General features: G+C 40.7%; 1 protein-coding gene across 9 annotated transcripts in view; it reads right to left on the minus strand.

The window, feature by feature from the left end:
* ggps1 (geranylgeranyl diphosphate synthase 1) overlaps positions 1–22,719 on the minus strand; it is an 89,230-nt gene that overhangs the window by 44,666 nt on the left and 21,845 nt on the right. For 7 of the 9 annotated variants that reach the window (XM_063039672.1, XM_063039679.1, XM_063039625.1 and 4 more), the window contains one exon: positions 1,860–1,955. The exons of 1 other annotated variant lie outside the window; for it this stretch is intronic. Coding sequence is in view for 2 of the 8 variants with exons in the window: in XM_063039625.1 (XP_062895695.1) it covers positions 1,860–1,926 (67 nt within the window). In the remaining 6 variants the exon portion in view is untranslated. Of the gene's footprint in view, positions 1–1,859; positions 1,956–22,719 lie in introns of those variants that run through there. One more of the 9 variants, XM_063039657.1, reaches the window with a different exon arrangement.

Below are 22,719 nucleotides of genomic sequence, written 5' to 3' on the forward strand. Positions count from 1 at the left end.
TAAGTGGATTTTTGAACAACCCCTACCCCCCCCCCCGCTACCTGGTTCATATCATCAAGGAACATGGGAGAAGTTGATTAGGTTTGTGTGAAAGGTCCTCAATTCCACCATGAAGGCACAGAATTCTTTGTGAAATAGCAGCTATTATCAATGGTTATCCAATAACTAAAGCAAACTCCGATCTCAATGACTTGAAAGCAATAACACCCAACCATCTTGCGTCTGAAGACCTCACCATCCTTACCACCAGGACAGCTCTAAAAGGAAGACATTTACACTCATTATAGACGGCAATAGGTCCAATACATGTCAAATTTGGTCTGGAAATACAGGAGTATTAACTACAGTTACAGGAATCTCAGAAATGGTCAGGTATAAACACAATTTCCTCCCAAGAGACATTGTGCCTACAGTTGATGACACAGCGCCTCAAAACTTGTAGATCATGGGAAAGAGTCAATCAAGGCAGAAGAGGATTTGCATGACAGGTGTGCATCAAGACCAACTGTCTGGACAGGCCTACAACCAAGACCCGTCTTCTACAAGAGGCAGAGATATGAGGAACTACAGCTCTTTAAACTTTGTGACTGACTTGACAGAGTGGCGGTAAAGATCACTCTGTACTGGGCTAAGAGCAATTCATCTCCGGGCTGGATGACTGTTACTTGACTGAAAGAAGAAAGACGGAGAACATTTGTATATATTTAAAATGTCTGACTTGGAATTTTTCATGTTTCCTATTTTAGTAGTATGCAGTTGTAATTATTATAGTGTAATAATTAAGGAACTGGTATGTAGGAAGCATGTCTCTATTTTCTGTCACGTGGGTTGGGGCGTGGTAAAAGTGAGTCTAGTTATATATTCCCATTTCAATAGCTGTTTAGTCTAGTGGAGAGTGAGTCATGGGGAATGACATTTTGACGTTGATCATTAATTAGAATGCTATTAGTATGCTTAAGTACATATAGAACTCTAGTATTGCTGGTTATGCTAATTTAGTCCAACGGTTTAGTTACATTAGTTGGAATGCTATTAGTATGCCTAATATGGATGGAACACCAATTTAGTTTGACCGCTCAGTTACACTAATTGAGACATTATTGGAACGTTAATTAGATAGCTAACTTTGCTTAGGTACATTGGTTCAACCACTAACCTTGTTACTTTGCTAATTTGAAAGTTACATTGCTAATTTAGTTTCATTAGTTTTTCCATCTGTACAAGATCATTTGGCTTTGCTGGTTTCATAACAAGTTACCTTTTTCAACTTTGGAACTTCGTTACTTTGAAGCCCATCAGAGTACAGATCTCCTGGCTTAGTCTCTCAACAGTTTTGATTTGTTTTGAAGTAAGTGCTTCAGAAACAATGACTGAAATCCCATCTTTGCTATCTAATTTTGCAAATGGAGTTAAAAAAATTAAATGCATTACAAATAATTGGTGGGCCAGATGTCTGCCCTTGACACCTTCACTCCAATATAAAAGTTAGCAGCAACCACTTGCTGTCAATACTAAGTATACGGCACTCGATTACTCACAGGTCACAGCTGGGGGCTTCCATCTCAATAATGTGCAATCAGAAAAATTGAGCACTGCAATGTTGATCTGCAGATCAGACATACTGGTTGTATTTCTCACTGTGGGGATGGAACCTGGTACATTTTCCAGTTCACATTAGCGTGGGTGACGCAAGTGGTTGAGCAAGCCACTCTGGTGTAGAGTATTGCTACCAATGCCACACCCACAAATTAAATAAAAGTCAAGAGAAAACATTAGAAATGCAGTATTGTTATAGCAAACACCCAACAAGCGCAACAGCAAAGTGAGATACAGTTAAGAGGGAATCAAAAAAAACTTACCTGGTAACTGAAGCAGATAATGATAAGGCTCTAGTAAAATCTGTTCTGAAGATACTTTACTCTCCATTGCTCTCAATTATAGGCAAGAATGTTTATCTGCAACACATCATGTAGACAAAACATTATGATGGTATAGGACACGACCACAAACTTATTCAGAAAATTTGTCAGTTTCAGTTACATGACACAACTTGGCTGCAAAATACCATTAAGATTTAGAATGGCATGACATCCCTTCAGAAAAATGCAGTTTATTAAATACAGGTGTCCCCCACTTTTCGAACGTTCGCCTTACGAAACCTCACTGTTACAAAAAAAGGCAGCACATGAAAAGAAAAGCAGCATGCGCCCCAAGCAGCCGCTCCTCCCCCGGAGCTGCATTCTAGTACCTGTGGTTGGGGACTGCTGGCTTAAATGTTACTGGAGAGAGTGTTTCTGCCGAGAGCACTTGTGTGAGATTTTCGCTACAGAGAACAGTGCAGCAATGATTGTACAGAAGTATTTCTACTTTATATAGGCTGTATACTTATCATTCCTGCTTTTACTATATGTTACTGTTATTTTAGGTTTTGTGTTACTTGGTATGATTTGGTAGGTTATTTTTGGGTCTGCAAACACTCACAAATTTTTCCCATATAAATAAATGGTAATTGCTTCTTTGCTTTACGACATTCTGGCTTACAAACTGTTTCACACGAATGCTCTACCTTTGGATGGCGGGGGATACCTGTATATTTACTGGTATTAAATAAAACATTCCTACCACCCTTACACATTGATGAATAATAAAACTAGAATAATAAAGGGCAATTTTTTTGTATACAACTAAAACATAGAGGAAATTGTACAATTTGTGATTGGAGAAGTATTTGAACATGTACCAATTTTATTTATTTAGAGATATAGAACGTGGAACAGGCTCTTCCAGCTCAACGAGCCACACTGCCCAGCAACCCATTTAAACCCAAGCCAATTGCAGGGCAATTTACAATGACCAATTAACCAACTAACCCATACATTTTTGGAATGTAGGAAGAAGTCAGAGCACCCGGAGAAAACCCATGCAGTCACAGGGAGAACGTACAAACTCCTTACAACAGAATTGAATTCTGAACTCAGTTGTAAAAGCATCTCGCTAACTGCTACGCTACCATGGTGCTAATAACAATATTGATTTTGATGACTTACATAGAATGTTGTGCAGACCTTTTAACCTACTCTAAGATCAGTCTAACCCTCCATGCTCTATTTTTCCATCAACCATGCGACTGAGTCTCTTAAATGTCCCCGAACTATCTGCTTCTACCACCACCCTTGCAGTGTTTCACACACTGACCACTGAGGGGAAAAAAGATTACCACTGACATCCACCCCTACACTTTCCTCCAATGACCTTACAATTATCTCGCAGGGGGAAAAAAGTGTCTAGCTAGCCGATTGATCCATGCCTCCTATCTTGTACACATCTATCAAGTCATCTTTTATCCACCTTGGCTCCAAAGGAAAATGCCCTAGCTCGCTGAACCTGCCTTCATAAGACATGCGCTCTAATCCAGACAGCGTTCTGGAAAAACTCCTCTGCACTCTCTAAAGCTTCAACATTATTGCTATAAGGAGGTTTCCAGAACTGAACACAATATTCGGCTGTGGTCTAACCAGGATTGAGAGAGCTGTAACATTCCCTCACAGCTTGAGCTTGATCCTCCTAATGAAGGCCTGCCTACCCACCCTATCAAACCGCGCAGCAACTTTCAGGGACCTATGGCTGAGTACCCCAAGATGTCTGCTCCTCCACACTGCTAAGAATCATGCAATGAACCCTTCACACCCTGCGGGAACCCTGTATTCTGCTTTCAAATTTGACTTCCAAAGTGAATCCCTTCACAGTTCTCTGGGTTGAAGTCCATCTGGCACTGCTCAACACAGCTCTACATCCTGTCATTACAACTGACAAAAATTTTCTACACTATCCACCACTTCAACCTTTGTGTCAGCTGCAAAGCTTAGTAACCCACTCTTCAACTTATCACAAAGAGCAGATCCCTGTGGAACACCAGCAGTCACTGACCTCCAGACAGAATATGCTCCATCTACAATCATCCTCTGCCTTCTATGGGCAAGCCAATTCTGAATCTGCACAGCCACGTTTTTGTGAACAAAACCAGTCCTGCCAATGATTCACTATTTAATTACATCATTTCAACTTCTAGCTCTTCAGTCTACGCTAGTCTAACCAAACTGAATGCAAGCTTCAGGATTAGTGTCCATTTTCTACTACGATTCAATGTAACCCATTGTTTACACCACTTTCATCCATTTCTTTCTATTCATATTGCTTACCCTAGAAAATATTCTTAAGTACACAAGAATGCTATTGCATTTCATTCAGCACTGGCAATCTATTTCAAACAGCGCTTGTTCTTGCAGAAACATGGCTCCAGGACAACATCCCATGCACCAACAATCTACAGGCCATGCTGCTCAGATTTGCCTACTTTTTTTTTGTTTTTCTATTATAATTACATGTGCTACACGTACCTTGTGCTGTGTGTGACTGTTGGTACTGTTTTGCACCTTGGCCCCTTTTGGCTGTATTCATGTGAGTGGTTGAATGACAATTAAACTTGCCATTATTTGTTATCCACCTGTGAGCAGTAGCTCCTGGCTTGTCATATGATGTTGATCTTAGATGTGATCACAATCCTCCCTTTGTTATTGTTTTGAAGTCATTGCCAAGCTGTGAGGCAGTCCACATTTGTTCCACCAATTATGTTAATCCTGGTTCCAGACAGGAAATGGATTGCAACAACACTTTAAAATAGGACATTTCTGGACACCAAGTGATGAAACCATGATTGAAAACAAATCACGTCTTTTAGTTTGCTGACTGCAGTTCTAACAGGAGTTTCCACACACCACCCATCCTTCCTCTACCTGCAGAGAAATTGCAACCTCTAAATAAACAAATAAATATATGTATTATTTTTTTTTTAAAAACAGCATTTCAATGAACTTATTCAATACACAAAATGCTGGAGGAGCGGAGCTCAGCAGGCCAGGCAGCATTTACAGAAGAATACAGTCGATGTTGCGGGCTGAAACCTTCATCAGGACTGCAGAAAGAAAGCTAACGAGTCAGACTAAGAAGATGGGGGGGGGGGAGAAGAGGAGGAGGAGGAAGAAACACAAGGTGATAGGTGAAACGGGGAAGGGGAGTGGGGGCAGGGATGAAGTAAAGAGCCAGAAGTTCATTGGTGAAAAAGAGATACAGGGCTGGAGAAGGGGGAATCTGATAGGAGAGGACAGAAGACCATGGAAAAAAGGGGGAGGAGCACCAGATGATGGACAGGTAGGGAGAGGGTGAGGGGGAAAAGGGAATGGGGAATGGTGGGGGAGGGGGATTACCAATAATTCAAGAAATCAATGTTCATGCCATCAGATTGGAAGCTACCCAATTGGAATACAAGGCGTTGCTCCTCCAACCTGAGCGTGTCGCCATTGCTACAGTAGAGGCTGCCATGGACTGCATGGGAAGTGTAATTAAGATGGATGGCCACGGGAGATCCTGCTATTTTTGGCAGATGGAGCGTAGGTGCTTGGTGAAGCGGTCTCCCAATCTACGCCAGGTCTCACCAATATACAGGAGGCCACACGAGGAGCACCGAATACAGTAAATGACTCCAGCTTCATAGATAAAGTGCCACCTCACCTGGAAGGACTGTTTTGGGCCCTGAATGGTAGTGAGGGAGGTGGTGTAGGGGCAGGTGTAACACTTGTTCTGCAGGAGGGATAACAGTGATACCAGTGCAGTCTTGGAACACACTGTTCCTCATAACCGACAAAAAGGCAGGCATGAGCTGTGACCCACGCAAAGGAAGTGGGAGGAGCTGAAGAAATTGAGAGCAAGGACAAGTTCTGCCAGATGGAGGAGAGTGGTGGAGGGGAACCGGTTGGATCTGGTGTCCAGAAAGAAATCGAGAGCTTTGAGGCCTTCCTGGTGGGTGATGGAGATGAATGGGGACTGGCCATCCATATTGGGGCCAGGAAACTTGAAATCAGGGCATTTTCCTTCACCCCTCCCAGTTTCACCTACAACTTTGTTTCTCTCTCCCCATCCCCACACCTTCTTATTCTCACTCCATCTTTTTTTCCTTTCAGTCCTGATGAACGGTCTTGGCCCAAATCGCAGATTTTACTCTTTTCCATAGATGCTGCCTGGCCTGCTGAGTTGCTTGGATTCCAACATCTGCAGCTTTTTTCTTGTTTGTCAATGAACTTATTCTTGTTTGTTTTCCCCTTTGCATCCGATTTATTCTGTTCAGCCATTAGAGGCTTTAATGCAACTTCTATGAACTCTGTAAAAGTCTATATAAACAATCTGCACAGATATGTGCATCAGCAAGCATTAATAAATTTGTTCCACATCTGATAAACAGTAGTGCTGATTTCCCCAACACCTAACCACTACTACTGAAAATAAATTCTACAGACTAGCTGGTTGAGTGATGTAACCATCTTCCATACAATGATAACAAAACCAAAACTGATTTTGGACTTTAGGAAGGTGAAGCCAGGCAAACACAACAGCAGAAGACAGAGGAGCAGAATAGGCTATTCAGCTCTGCCATGCACCTATGGTCATTGAAAGGTCTGCAGGGAAAAAGTGAGCACTTCAAATTCCCAGCTGCCAACATTTCAGAGGATCATTTTGGATCCAGCACAAAGTAACAACCATGAAAGCACACCAGAATGACAAACTTCTGCAGATGTACAGTGCAACACATTCTGACTGGTATGGAGGCCTGGTATGGAAACTTCAAAGCACAGGAATACAAAAAACTATACAAGGGTAGTGAACTTGGGGCAGTTCCATCATGGGCATAGCTCTCCTCGCTGAAGACAACTACAGGAAGATCACCAAAATCAAGGACCTCTCCCTCCAAAAAATCTGGTCCTTGCCATTGATGCTGCCATTAGGCAGGAGGTACAGGGAGCTGAGGACCCACACTTTAAGGTTCAATGACACCTTTGTTTATTATTCTGCGATCAGGTTCTTCAACAGTCCTAAAAAAACCATTGACACCTCAGATTTTTCTCTTAACTTGCACTGTCATATTTATTTTTTCATGCATGTATGATTTATGTTAATTATGTTTTTAAATTTTTGTTATCTTTAGCATACTGCACAAGGAAAGCTTGCTTCCTCATGGCACTGAAACATGAATTTGGAACCAATATTAAACTGGTAAAAAGGCACCTTTCACCAAGACATTATAAATTGCTTTATGATTAAACTATTTGAAGTGAGGTAGTTTTCAAATTTTATTAATTCTATAGAAAGCAATTTATGATGTTATATGATGTACCAAGTTGTAATAACTTGTAAAGGCTTTTCTCTGATCCCTCAAATTATTCATTAGCAAAATCAAAAACTACCTTCTCTACCTTTTGTCCATTTCATTCCAGCATTAAAAACTTCAAGGTAAATTTATTGAAAAAGTATTGTGCTATATACAAACTTGAGATTAATTTGCTTGCAGGCACCCACAGGAAAACAAAATACAACGGATCCATGAAAAAGCAGTCGCTGAGTTCAGGCTTTCATATTCCTTCCCATACCCCATCCTTAATTCAAAGTCCCACACCTCCATCTCCCAACTCAGAAAAATCAAAAAGCAGACTTGCTTCTAGTGAAACTCCCTCATGAAGAAAGTCCTCTCATTGGTATACAATTCCCTGCAGCACCAGAAGCAGATATTCAGATATTCATGTCCAGTGTGTAAGCAGGTGCACACTACTTTCAAAACCGTTGACTGGTATGCACTGCGTGGAGTGTGGGTCTGCAATATTTGTAAAGTGAACCAATATGCAGGCAGAATATCAGAATAATATCTCCCTTTAAATTTGTTACAGATGCTGTACAAATGCTCAGGTGCTTAAAATGGCTTTTGAGGATACTGAAGTGATGGAGAAGCAGAAAAATTGAGGGCCATTTTGGAGCTGAAAAAGTGCATCTCAATATATAGCAATCAACGGTGGGTAAAACACAAGAGTGGATGGGAGGAACTAGACACCCGGTCCCTTAAGCCAGCGGTCCCCAACCACGATACGAGTCAGCTGCACCTTTCCTCATTCCCTGTCACGCACTGTTGAACTTGAACATAGGGTTGCCAACTGTCTCATATTTGCCAGGACATCCCGTATATTGGGCTAAATTGGTTTGTCCCATACAGGACCGCTCTTATCCTGTATTTCCCCCACTAAGGTAGAGTGTTCCTATGAAACCTATCATGCCAAAATGGCATAAAGCGAAGAAGCAATTACCATTAATTTATATAGGAAAAATTTTTGAGCGTTCCCAGACCCAAAAAAATAACCTAACAAATCATGCCAAATAACAAATAAAAACGAAAATAAATAACACTAACAAATAGTAAAAGCAGGAATGATATGATAAATACACAACCTATATAAAGTAGAAATAATGAATGTATAGTTCGGAAGATGAAGGCAAAACCCATTTGTAGGATCAGCACGTATGCGCATGCGCACATCACGTGCACACGTTACGCATGCGCCCACAGATGCCCGCGCAAGGCTTCGTGATCATGGTAGTCTTTCCCGGGGTAAAGTGTCCCAGGATTTGACTGCTACTTTTGTCCCTTATTTGGGAGTGAGAAAGTTGGCAACCCTAACTGTAAAAGACATGTTGAGGTGAGTTTAACTCTACTCGAGCAAACCCCCCCCCCCCACCCCAGTCAGCTGGTCTGCAAGAATAGTGTCAATATTAAATCAGTCCGCAGTGCAAAAGAGGTTGGGGACCCCACCTTGAGCTAAGATTCAAAATCATTGCCGAATTGCCTCAGACCTCAACTCCGTGCCATTCCATTCCAGTTTCTATTATCAACTTTAAATATTTCCAATAAATAAGCCTTCACAACCCTCCAAGGTAGAAAATTCCAGAGATTCAACATTCGTTGCAAGCTCTCAGTTTTAAATAATTCCCTTATTATATTCCCTCATTTGATTCTTCCACAAATGTAAATCTCAGTATCTACCTAGTTAGGACCATGTTTCAAAAAGATCACACCTCATTCTCCTAAACTCAAAAGATAGGAAACCACACGATAACAGTGTAAAGGACATAGCTGAGTGATAAGGAAGAGAAGCTTGAAAGGCATATGTACCAAGGAATGGCAAAGCAACAGAAAACAGTTTGCATATTAAAATCTATTAAAAGACATTAGAGACAAGCAGCCAAGAAAATGGCATGGACTGTTGTGTACTTAAGCTGAACTATGTGCAAAGTAGATCTGAAATCTGCGGGTAACTCAGGCATGCACAGATTTCAGCAGTGAAAGGACCACGAGCAGTGGAAGTGGGTGCTGACCTCAAACTTTTCTGGATGTCAATTAGAATGACCAAAACAAAAGAGTCAACAAGGATGCCAAAGGTCAATGACAAAGGTTAATCTAATAATGCAAACACAAGGAAATCTGCAGATGCTGATATTTCAGGCAACACACATACAAGTTGCTGGTGAACGCAGCAGGCCAGGCAGCATCTCTGGGAAGAGGTACGGTCGACGTTTCGGGCCGAGACCCTTCGTCAGGACTAACTGAAAGAAGAGCTAGTAAGAGACTTGAAAGTGGGACGGAGAGGGGGAGATCCAAAATGATAGGAGAAGACAGGATGGAAGACAGGAGGGATGGAGTCAAGAGCTGGACAGTTGATTGGCAAAAGGGATACGAGAGGATCATGGGACAGGAAGCCTAGGGAGAAAGAAAAGGGGGGGGGGAAGCCCAGCTCCATCCCTCCCCCTCCTGTCTTCTCCTATCATTTCGAATCTCCCCCCCCAATCTCTTACTAGCTCTTCTTTCAGTTAGTCCCGACGAAGGGTCTCAGCCCGAAACGTCAACTGTACCTCTTCCCAGAGATGCTGCCTGGCCTGCTGCGTTCATCAGCAACCCTTATGTGTGAAGATTAATCTCATGACTCAAGTTCATCTTGATAAACATTAAATTGCATGTTGCAGCAACAGTGCTGAATTAAACAATGGATAGGTGAGCTCTATGACATGGAAGCTGGAGAGCAAACTGAATGCTCTTGTGAACCCATTAGCCTAAGGGACAACATGCAAATGAGAAAATAGGTGCAAGCCAAGGATTGATCCATTAGGACTTGTATGCAAAGTGTGGGATTCAAAGTACCTTTTTAAAAAAAATTAGACCATTAAAAACACAACTGAAACAAGCATGACAGCCAAATAAAAATCAAACTGGGAAAATTTGTAATGCAAGAGGAAGTGATTTACCAACAAATTGCTTTTAGAATCAAAATACAGCAGATCCAGCAGCATCAATGGAAAAGAATAACCAGTCAACATTTCGGGTTAAAATTCTTCTTCAGGACTGAGAAGGAAGGGGAAAGATGCCAGAAGAAAAAGGTAGAGGAAGGGGAAAGAGGCTAGCTGGAAGGTGATTATGTGAAGCCAGGAGGGTGAGAAAGGTCAAGGGCTGGAGAAGAAAGAAAGGACTGGGGCGGGGGGGGAGGAGAGGAGTAATAAGCAGGTGAGAAGAGAGAGGTCAGAGTGAGGAATGGGGGGGGGGTAGAGAGAGGAGGAACTTGTTCACCAGGTGAACTTAATATTCATGCCTGCTGCATCAGGAGCATCAGACACAATTGACAACTACAGCAACTTTAAAATCACCTTTAACATCCCCCCCGCCAAATCCTTTAAAGCTAAGTAGCAGTGTTTCAGATTTAGCCTATCATCCCCAAGTAGATAGAATATTTGATATAACATGCAGTAACTCTGTTTGAATCTTTGTTCCAAATTGTAAGATGAAGGGCAAGAATTGAGCCAGAACACAACCTTTTAACATGGTTAAAAAATAAATCTTAGTTGCAGGCAATGCATTAACAAACCTCAGCTTGAAATTAAACCTTCAAGGTGAGTGATAAAGACAAATTCAAACACATCATACAAATTTGCCAAAAGTTAAAAATACATCTTAACAGAAACAGCCCAGAAGAACTGAAGTTCTTGCTTAAGCATAGAAATCACCCTATGCCCATTCTTCCTGCCCTACCCCCCCAGTAAAGCATCCATGGTCTCAAAGTATGCTTACACAAAATGAAACATGTGACCTTCCATTCAAAAACTACCTTTGCTGTATTGAAGGAGAAATGCTACAGAAGCTTGCTCATTTCTAGTCAAGTGCACAATCTCCACACACAAACGCACACAATGTTTCTGTCCAAAACATCAGCTCTTTATTTCTCTCCATAGCTGAGGTTCTCAGGTATTCCATGTGCTACTCTGGATTTCCAGTAACTGAACCTTGTGTTACACAAAGTCTTGTTCTTCCCTGCATATAATGTGAAATGCAGCAGAGCAGCTTCATTTTTTGTGGGGAAAACAGCACTACTCTTAAGAGCTTCAAATAGTTTAATTCCAAAATGCCAATTCAAATCAACGTTATAACTTCACAGAATCTTAGAACTTTGTTTAACCCCATTCACATTGGGGAAAAAAAAATTAACCATGTACTATGCACCAAGAGAGGAGGAAATTATGAATTTTATTCTTTAATGAAACTGGCTCCAATATAGCATCCCTTTATATCACCTGAGGGTAAAGACACTACTACTTTTACCCTCCTCCTAATGTTGAGCAACCATTCACTAAACAAGGCAAGGGACAGTGAAGAGCTGCCTCAGCCAATTTAACCATTACAATAAAACTTGTCTTACACATGATCAGATCCAATCTGAGTAAATGCAATCATTAATTGAGCACTGGTTAAACAGACCAATTATTTGAAATGTACAGATTAAAACTTAATCTTAAAATTGCTTCAGATTCCAAGATTATGCAAGAGTCAGCACCCTACAGAAGGCAACAGTTAAATTCTTAAATAATCACAGGGGAAATTTATTGTGGACTAGAGTGTGGTTCACTGGATGAATCATTGGCAAAGAGACTACTAATGGCGTATAATACAGGCTGAAAATGATAGGTTGAAAGGAATTAAGTACACAACTATTCTGTAATGTCAGTAGACAAATGACAGACAGTATGAAGTAAATGGACCATGAACTAAAAATCACAATCAATAGTGCAAATCAGAAAAGTCAGTATCCAAAACGGCTGTTTGGATAATTTAAAGCCAACTTCAATGCACATTTTTATCTTTACAACAATATAATTGATTGGGTTTAATGTTAGACACAGAGCAATACCAGAGATCAAACACATCAGAAATTAATTTCTCCAGACAAAGGGTCAGTCAGCACAATTTTTTGCAAGCTCTTAATCATATTAACCTCTACTTCTTTATGACCCATATTTTCTTGCAAGTCAATTAATTCAACTAAACACTATTGCCCACCCACTTATACCAGAGCCAATTTACCAATGAGGTGTTCGGGTTATGGAGGAAGCTGGAACGAGCTGATGAAAGCGGACAGTTGCAGGGAAAGCACATAGATGGCACTGGATAGAAGCAGCAAATTGGATTGCTAAAGCTTGAAGCAACCTGCAGTGATAATATGAAGCAATAAACCAATCATGACACTTGAAAGTTTTCCTTTGTTGATTGTCACTTGTCCACACCTTTCAGCAGCGACACCATGCCATTTAATCAGAATCAAAGGGCAGGCTGCACCTGTAGATCTGTTCCCAGCATAATGACTTAAGTGGCTAATTCCCAATTCCCCTCGAATGCATAGCAGCTCCCCGCCCAATTTACTCATAAAATGTCCAATCAAATCTTTCTGCTGCTTAACAATTCAGTTCAGTGTTTCCTTGTCATGGGCTTGATTTCCTGGTTTGCCATTAAAGGCACTGTTTTGATTATAAAATAAAATCTCTTTCCAAGATGAAGGAATAAGCTTTACAAAGTATTACTTGTTAGTGATTTTCTTAATTGAACCATTGGCAAAGTGCCAACACACTGTGCACTCCCACAAAGGATATATTCATTTCATCAGTACAGACTACTTCAATCCTCAGTTTTATTCTCCACTAAATCTACTGGGAAGACCTTATGGGTATCAAGTAGTTCTACTTCGATTGGAAAGAATCAGCTAAGAAATAACTTGGGACTTCAAATGGAACAGCCTTAATTGGAAAGGTACAGCACAAACAAGCCTACAGTGAATACACTGCAGCCTTGACCTGGGTTCTCTAACCTCTGGTGATGTGGACCTTACACTTTCGTGCTGTGACTAAGGGCATGCCAAGCTACCTTACCCATTTCTTTCAACTTAGCTAGCTGGAATACCTCAAGCTGGTCAACTATTGCAATTCCAAATCTTGTATCTCCCCCCCCCCCGCCCCCCCATCAAAAGCTCTTACTGCTTTCTTCCAGTCCTGTTCAAAGCATAGAAATATCCTTTAGTTCTGACAATTGTTCAGGAGAAAAAGAAATTGCTGCTGGACCAGTCCCAGCCTGAAGGAATTCCATGCCAATTTTTCACATATTGCTATTTCAATCTGAGGTTTAGAAGAGGAAACAGATAACAGTAACATCTCTGAAAATCTAGCCTGGGCCCAACGTATTGATGGGATCACGAAGAAGTTACACCAGCAGCTATAGTTCATTAGGAGTTTGAGAAGATTTGATATGTCACCAACAACTCTAGCGAATTTCTATGGATATATCACAGAGAACACTCTGACTGGTTCCATCACCATCTGGTATGGAGGGATAAATGCAAAGGACTGAAGCTGCAGAGGGTTTTAAACTCAACCAGCTCCATCACAGACACTAGCATCCACAGTATTGACATGTTCGAAAGGCAATGCCTCAGGAAGGACCTCTACCATCCAGCACATCTCATCACTCCCATCAGAGAGGAGGCACAAGAGCCTGAAAATCAACATTTTAGAAACATCTTCGCCTCTATCATCAGATTTCTGAATGGTCAATGAACCTACTAACATTACCTCACTATTTTTGTTCTTTTTATATTACAATTTACAGTAAAATTGTATGTATTATACTATACGGCTGCCACAAAACAAACAAATTTCACGACGTATCAGCGATGATAAGCCTGATCCTGATTCATTGCAGTCTCAGAGGGGGAAAAGGAACAGTGACTGCAGCCAGTGTAAGAGGTAACTTGTAATAGAATAACATTACAGATTTAATACATTCTACTACTTCAAAGTGTTTCTGATGCTCCAATGCTGCAGCAATGTCACATTTAATAACCACTGCGTTAAAATTATTTTCTTTACAAACTTAATGACAAAGCTAATATATGTTGTAAGGTCTACAAACAAAGCCCAATGGCCAGTTAAATACAAATTTATACTAACTGCAAAGAATGGGCTGAAAATGGACATTTTCAAGCTTGTGTAGGATGAGAGATCCAAAGTGCTAATTTACACTAGTGTGATGTCTGCAGCAGGGAGATGGCCTGGCAAAGAACAAGTACTTCAAACCTACCAGGAACACACTAACAAAGTGCAGTACTTGATCAGTACTAGTTTAAGAGATGGACAATGATGGTGAGGTTTTAATATACAAAAAAAACCCACAGAAGTGACATTTATGGCAGATTTCCAGATAATTAACATTACTACTCCATTCCAGTTCAGTCTGAAGGACTAAATTAGCATGTAAAGTGAATGAAGTAAGCTGCAAGACAGGGCTACTATAACGATGTCTTGAGAGAAATGGACAAGATAGCTCTGGAAATGGATCATTGTTAGGAAACTTAGAAGAGAAACTGCATTTAACAGTATGGGATTAATAGGGAATAAACCTTCAACAGGTCAAAGGGACCCGTGAATAGTGGACAAGTCCAAGGTTTCAGAACTGATAACTATTTTCTATTGAATATTGTCATTGTATGGGATAAAACTGACAAAGCTGTGGTTACAACTGTATCTATACCTGGGGAAGTTTCTTCAAATAACACAAGAATACAGAGCTACAGAATGTGGGGGAGGGTGCAGAACAGAAAGGAAAAATAAGCTGCTTTCTAATATGAAAGTTATTAAATGCATTATTATTGTTTACAGGAAAACTGCTTAGGAACCATTAAAAGTTTTGAATTCATTCTACTACAAAATTTAAAATGGTGTAAAGCTTTAGTCTTCAAAGAAACTACTCAGCCAGTTATATAACATTTACATTAAAATTATCCTTCAAGCAGGGAGTAAAATTCTTTTAAACATCAAATCACATTTCAAAATTGTTCATACTTCACAATACCAAGGATGACATATTTCTGTGAACGGCTGCATGTCAAAAAAAGGTTTCAGGCACACAAAGCCATTTTGTGTACACAAACCACATTTACCAAAGGATTAAGAAAATTGTACATCAAGAAGTATCACTTCACAGTATCGTACTTTGCCAAAGGAGGGTATTAGGCAATAACCAAAACCCAGTTAGAAAGCATATTAGAGGAAGGGAACAAATGTTTTGTGAAGCTCTATCTACACTGAATGCAAATGCAACGTATTAAGGAGAGCACGTGTACAGAACATGGAACATAGAAGTGGCGATATTTTCAGAGTTATGGCAAAAATAAAATAACTTGCATGTTAATTTATAGCCAAAGTGGATGAGCCAGGACCATTTGTAACATGCAAGTAGTAGTTGTCATTAAATGAAGTTTGAATGAAGGATGGTAAACCAGAAAGTGAATGGAGCAAAATTAAGTCTGTGAGATGATGAGGGTTTCATGAAAAACGAATGGGAGCAAGTAAGAAGGTAGATGACGCTGAGGCAAAGCAGATAGTGTTTAACAGATTTACATAATAGAAACTAAACATTAAGCCCGTTTCAGTCAAAAGGTGACTGGGGGCAGCTCATGGTGCTGCCAAGTTAAAACAAATGAATACTCTGCCACAACCGAGGTCTCAGCACCAGAACAGCCAGCTGTTTACTGTACTATTTACCTATGCTGTGCACTACATGCACTTTGAACTACATTTTATTAATTTATTTGTGGTAATATTGTTTTATTGTTGTGTGACCCAGAGGAATGTTGTTTAGCTTGATTGTATACATGCACAATTAGGTGACAATGAACTTAAAGTTACTGAAAAATCTTACTGAATTGCTACCAAATATAAAGTTTGTGGAAATGGGCTTATGGCAACTACTTCAAGCTTCCTAGTATCCAGTTGAATAAAATTGTTCAATTGGCTAAATACAGTGGAAAAACTTGCTTTGCATATCAACCTTACATGTCATATCAGTAGAGGTAGTACAAGGGAAAAGCAGTAAACGAATGCAGAATATAGTGCTACAGTTATAAACAAAGTGAGTACAGGTAGACAGTAAGGTGCAAGGCCATGGCTGTAGACTGAGGTTGTATATCTTATCACAAAGTAGTCTTACAAGAACAGGACACGAGATGTCCCTGAGCCTTATGGTACACGTTTTCAGGTATGGGAGAGGACAGAAGACAGAATATCATGGTGGGTGGGGTCTTTGATAATGATGGCTGCTTTACCGAGGTAGTGTGAAATGTAGATAAGAGTCCATGTAAGGGGGGCTGATTTCTGTGACATGTTGAGCTGTGTCCACAACTCGGCAGATTCTTGCAGTCACCAGTACAATAGTTAACATACCAAAGTATTATGCATTCAAAAAGGAAACTTTCTGTGGCTCATATGTAAAATAAAACGATGATCAACAGAGCCATGCCAATTTTATTTAGCCTAAATAGAGGTGCTGGGTGAACTTTCTTGACCATGGGGTCTACATGGTTGGGCCAGGACAGGCCAATGGTAAAATTTACTCCCAGAAGCTTGAAGCTCTCAAGCCTCAACCACAGTATCAGGAGAGTATTCATCAACCTCCCTGCTGAGGTCAATGACCAGCTCTTGTGGATCGTACAATAATATAGGTGTACACTTGGAAGCTGATATGCAGTTTTTCCTCAAAGTCAAAAACAGACTAATAGGTAGATAAATTTCAACATATCCTTTCAACATAAACTGGCTGTGCCTGGATTAGATGATTAAATGACCAAGAGAAGTCCCTTCTACAGAACAGCTGTGAAATAAAGAAAATATCCTAACACAAAATTATCTACACAACTTTCATTTTATAATTACAAGTCATTAAAATCAAAAAATTCTGATAATTGCAGAAATGAAAAATCTCCACTGTGAAAGACCGATGAACCAGAAGCCTCTTTCCTAAAGAAATAAGTAACACAAGTAAGTTGTATTCAGTACAGCACAAAAACATTTCCCACTCATAACATGTATGGTGCCTATAAAAAGCATTCACCTCCCCCATGGAAGTTTTCATGTTTTGTTTTAAAACACTGAAAGTGGATTTAATTTGGCTTTTTTGACACTGATAACAGAAAAAGACTCTTGTGTCAAAGTGAAAACAGATCTCTACAAAGTGATCTAAATTACAAAGATAAAACAAAAAATGATTGCTTAAGTATTCACCCTTTTAACATGACACAGCAAATAATCACTGGTGCAGCCAACTGGTTTTAGAAGTCACATAATTAGTGAAATGGAGATCACCTGTGCAGTCAAGGTGTTTCAATTGACTGTAGTAAAAATACACCTGGATCTGGAAGCTCCAACTGCTGGTGAGGCAGTATCCTGACAAAATCTACTCCATGAAGACAAATGAACACTCCAAACAACTCTGCAAAGTTACTGAAAAGCACAAGTCAGAAGATGGATACAAGAAAATTCCCAAGTCAGTGACTATTCCTTGGAGTACAGTTAAGTCAATCAAGAAGTGGAAAGAATATGGCACAGCTGTAAATATGCCTATAGCAGGCAGTCCTCAAAAACTGAGTGACCATGCAAGGGGACTAGTGAGGGAGGCCACCAAGAGACCTACGACAATCCTGGAGCAGCTACAACCTTGAGATGAGAGAAACTGCGCATACAACAACTCAAATAAGGAAATCCTCAGATGCTGGAAATCAAGAGTATAACACTCGCTTGCCTAGCGGTTTACTCTCAGGGGTGATAACCCCGCCCCCACCAGGCCAAACTTAATAAGTCTCATTTGGGTGGATGCTGCGCGGTGTCCCCCGTTTCAAATCAGTACCCAGAAATAACAAACAGTACACAATATGCAGTTAAGCAATTAAGATTTATAACTCTTACTTTGACTGTGGTTAGTAGAGAACAAAATACAAAAGAAAAAGGCGCCAATAAACTTATTAAACAGTCTGTGCACAAATCATTAGAGCTCATTCAGCAAGATCTTCTATCCACCATTCGATCTCCTCCGTGCGTCGGTGACCCCCGGACTCCTGCTCGGAATCCACCCAGTCAGGCAGCCCAGTGACTCGCTCAAGTCGTGTCTCCTCTCTTCATTCACCTTGCGCCTTCTGGCAAAAGCCCACAAAACCAACAGCTTCCAGACACACAAGAAAGAATAACATTTCCCCCCACTGGATAGCCAGCTGTTATCTCCAGTTATAACCCAAACATTGCTGCTACAGAGAAACCATTACCTCATCAGTTAACATTCCAGAGAAGCCATTACATTAGCCTTAGCAGTTAACTTTACAGAGAAGCCCTTACAGGAGCAACACACACAAAATCCTGGAGGAACTCAGAAGGCCAAGCAGCATCCATGGAAAAAAGTACATTCGATGTTTCAGGTCCTGTCGAAGAGTTTCGGCCCGAAAGGTTGACTGTATTTATTTCCATAAATGCTGCCTGCCTGGCTGAGTTTCTCCAGCATTTTGTGTGTGTTGTATACAACAACTGTTACTTGGGTGCTTCACCAGTCACAGCTTTACGGGAGAGCGGCAAAGAGAAAGCCACTGTTGAAAAAAAACTCAGTATCTCACTAGAGTTTGCTAGAAGGCATGTGGGAGACTCTGAAGTCAGCTGGAAGTTCTATGGTCTGATGAAACCAAAATTGAGCTTTTTGGCCATCAGACTAAACGCTGTGTTTGCCATGTGCCAAACAAATGTTAAAGACACACCATCCCTACTGTGAAGCATGGTAGTGGGTGCATCATACTGTGGGGATGCTTCACTGTAGCAGGCCCTGTAGAGGTAGAGAGTTAAATGAATACAGCAAAATACAAGGAAATCTTGAAGGAAAACCTAATGCAGTCTGCAAGAGAACTACAACTTGGGAGAAGATTTGTTTTCCAGCAAGACAATGACCCAAGTATAAAGGCAAAGCCTCACAGGATGGCTTAAAAACAAGGTTATGTCCTGGAGTGGCCAAGTGAGAGTCCACACTTCAATCTAATTGAGAATTTGTGGCTGGACTTAAAGAGTGATTCATTAATGATCCCCATGCAATCTGACAGATCTTAAGCAGATTTGTAAAGAATGGGGAAAAATTGCAGTGTCCAGATGTGCAAAGCTGATAAGAAACATATCCACACACTGAAGTCTGTAATTGCTGCCAAAGGTGCATCCACTAAATACTGACTTGAAGGGGGTGAGTAATTATGCAATTATTTAATTCTAATAAATTTAGACCAATTTGAAGAAAATTGTTTTCACTTTGACACCAAGAGCCTTTTCTATTGATCAGTGTCAAATAAGACAAATTAAATCCACAGATGAATGTTGTAAAACAATAAACATGAAAACTTGCAGGAGGGGGATGTGAATACTTCTTATAGGCACTGTTTACACATGCGCTAAAGGGAAAATTTGGAAAAAACATTCTCAACTAGAGTACTAAGATAAACAGCATGCTAAGCACCACTGTTGTATTCAAGGACATGCTGAATGCACAAGAGGAATAACCAAATCTTATTACAGACAGTGAAGGGAAGTGGGCAGGAAGGCTGACTACGTGGGGCATAAACTTCAATTTACTTTGAGAAAACAACATTTGAACTTCATAGATTCACAGATGTTCCAAATGCAGAATGACAATGAGTAGTGTAAAACAGTATCCTTGTTTGAGGAACCCAAAATTCATCAAGGTTATTCTAGTTGCAGGTCAGATTTCTAAGGCATGCAATATTGGTTGTTTTCCATTATTACCAGCTGGTGCAGTTACTCAATGAATTGGAACTTAAAGACACAGAAGGTCACCATTTGTGTAAAGGGCAGAAAAATGCAATGGATGTATCTTGCAAATAAGTGCCAACTAAACGACGATTGTTTTTTGAATTGGATATTATAAACATGGCTTACATAAAGACCAAGTGCAGGAAACTGAAGGCAACAAAGAATGGATGAGGGTTTCAGTACAGAAGACAATATGAAGCAATTACTACAAGGTGGAAATGGACAGTCGTGTGGCCAATCATAAACAAGAGAAAATCTGCAAGTGCTGGAAATCCAAGCAACACACAAAATGCTTGAGGAACTCAGACCAGGCAGCATCTATGGAAAAGTGTACAATTGACATGTGGGCAGGATTGTAATTTGTAATATGAAACCAGGTACCCTGACTAATTCTCTTTTGGCCCAAGTCTCATTACCAAAAACTTTGCAGCTCCAAAGAACTTCAGCTTTGGCAGGTGAAACACAAATCAGATATTACAGATGAATTAGAAAGGGTACCTAATTTTCATACACATTCACCAGCATTCATTTTCCAAATCTTTAAAGCAAAAAAGTGGAATTGAACACATCAAAAACTGACTAAAGCTGTTGGAATTCTTGAGGAACATATTGATCCTGCAGTTTGAGCAATTACAGGTGTAAAAAAACTGCAGTTTAAAGGCAGCTGTTCGGATTGCACGCTGCTGCATTCACCCCGATACCTTGCACTTCTGTTGTAAATGTGGTGTAAACCCAAGCGGGCACTGGCAGAGCAGTTAGAATAACGCTTTACAGCAAGAGCAATCCAGGTCTGATTTCCAGTACTGTTTCCAAGCAGCTTGTATGTTCTCCATGACCATGTGTTTCCCCTGGGTGTTCCAGTTTCCTCCCACATTCCAAAGACGTAATGGGTTAGCGTCAGTAAATTGTGGGCATGCTAGGTTAGCGCCAAAAGAGTGGCGACTGTTGTGCGCTGGCATTCCTCAGACTCTGTTGGTCACTAATGTAAACACATTTCACAGTATGTTTCAATGTAGAGGTGACAAATAAAGATTATCTTTACAATGTCTTTTATCCTTGGCCATCTCTTGTACCTGGAACAAATTTGAGTCCTTAGCTAGATTACACAAGGATGCAGCTGCTAAATGCTGAGGTATGGACTCAGAAGTTGCACTCTGGCCCTAACACTTAATGTGGGCCATTGATACATCCTTAGTCCAGTGTTTTCTCTATAAGAACAAGCTTAATGTTGGTCACGCAGCTCTTTTAATAGACAAGTCATCAGGATGGGATGACGACAAGTCATCAGGATGGGATGACGACAAGTCATCAGGATGGGATGACGACAAGTCATCAGGATGGGATGACGACAAGTCATCAGGATGGGATGACGACAAGTCATCAGCTGACCTCAGGAGCCGCTCTATCCAGCAACCCACCTACTTAACGCAAGCCCCATCACAGGACAATTTAACATGACCTTTGGACTGTGGGAGGAAACCCATGCGCTCACAGGAAGCATGTACAAACTCCTCACAGGCAGTGCTAGAATTGAATTTCAGCGATGTAATAGTATCACACTAACTGCTACGCTACCGTGGTGTCCTGACAGGGTAGAGCAATCCATATACTTGTGAAACAACCCAAGGACTCACTTAAATCTGTCAGGTCTCACCGGCACAGAATGCACTTTGCTTTGGAGGGTAGCTCATCAAATTATGAAGATGGGATAACTAATAATTTCACTGCTGTAGGAAGGGCAGCAAAAAGCTGGGTCCTCAGCCAGGAGATCACAAGGGATATTCAGGTATGCACCATGGCAGGACTTCATAACAGATTTTCATACAATACCATGATGATCTATTAGTAAACAACAGGAATTCTGCAGATGCTGGAAATTCAAGCAACATACATCAAAGTTGCCGGTGAACGCAGCAGGCCAAGCAGCATCTATAGGAAGAGGCGCAGTCGACGTTTCAGGCCGAGACCCTTCGTCAGGACTAGTCCTACGTTTACTCCTGACGAAGGGTCTCGGCCTGAAACGTCGACTGCGCCTCTTCCTATAGATGCTGCTTGGCCTGCTGCGTTCACCAGCAACTTTGATGTATGTTGCATGATCTATTAGTGCCAATTCCACTTACACCCTCATTCTTAGGAGCACATCCTCAATGCCAGACACCCGTCTATCTACTTGCATCACATTAACGAAATAGAGGCCACATGGTAATATGGTGTTAAGCATAACTATTGCAGTGTGAGCAACCCAGGTTCAATTCTACCTCTGTCTGTACGGCATTTCCACAGTTTCCCTGTAATAGTAGCTTAATTGGCCATGACTAACTTGGCTGTGTGCGCTTGCTGCCCAGAAAAGCCTTCTACTGCACTACATGTAATGTAAAATAAAAACAATAAAGCTCAAGGATGTAATTACTAGTAACCTGTACTTATGGCCAATTAATTTTATTTCAGTGTGAAGTAACTTTTGTCTTTAAGATAGTTGGCACTGAATCAAAATCAGGCAGGAATGTTTGGGAAGAATGTTGGAATATTATTTCTTTGAATAGAAAAATGGATTTCACTTTAATCTGATCAATTGGGAAGGACTTCAGGAGAAAAGATCCTGACAAAGGGTCTCGGCCCGAAATGTCGACTGTATCTCTTCCTAGAGATGATGTCTGACCTGCTGCGTTCACCAGCAACTTTTATGTGTGTTGCTTGAGATTCCAGATTTCCTCGTGTTTGCTTCAGTAGAAAAGATGACTTTTTTGGTATTAAGTATAGAAATGTTTACATTATGGAAGGAATTCATTGCAAACAACAATTAACTTACATTCATTATGATATTTATGTTGCTGCTTCTGGATCCACCTGGGG

The sequence above is a fragment of the Mobula hypostoma genome, chromosome 2 (assembly GCF_963921235.1).
Source record: "Mobula hypostoma chromosome 2, sMobHyp1.1, whole genome shotgun sequence".
Lineage (NCBI taxonomy): Eukaryota > Metazoa > Chordata > Chondrichthyes > Myliobatiformes > Myliobatidae > Mobula > Mobula hypostoma.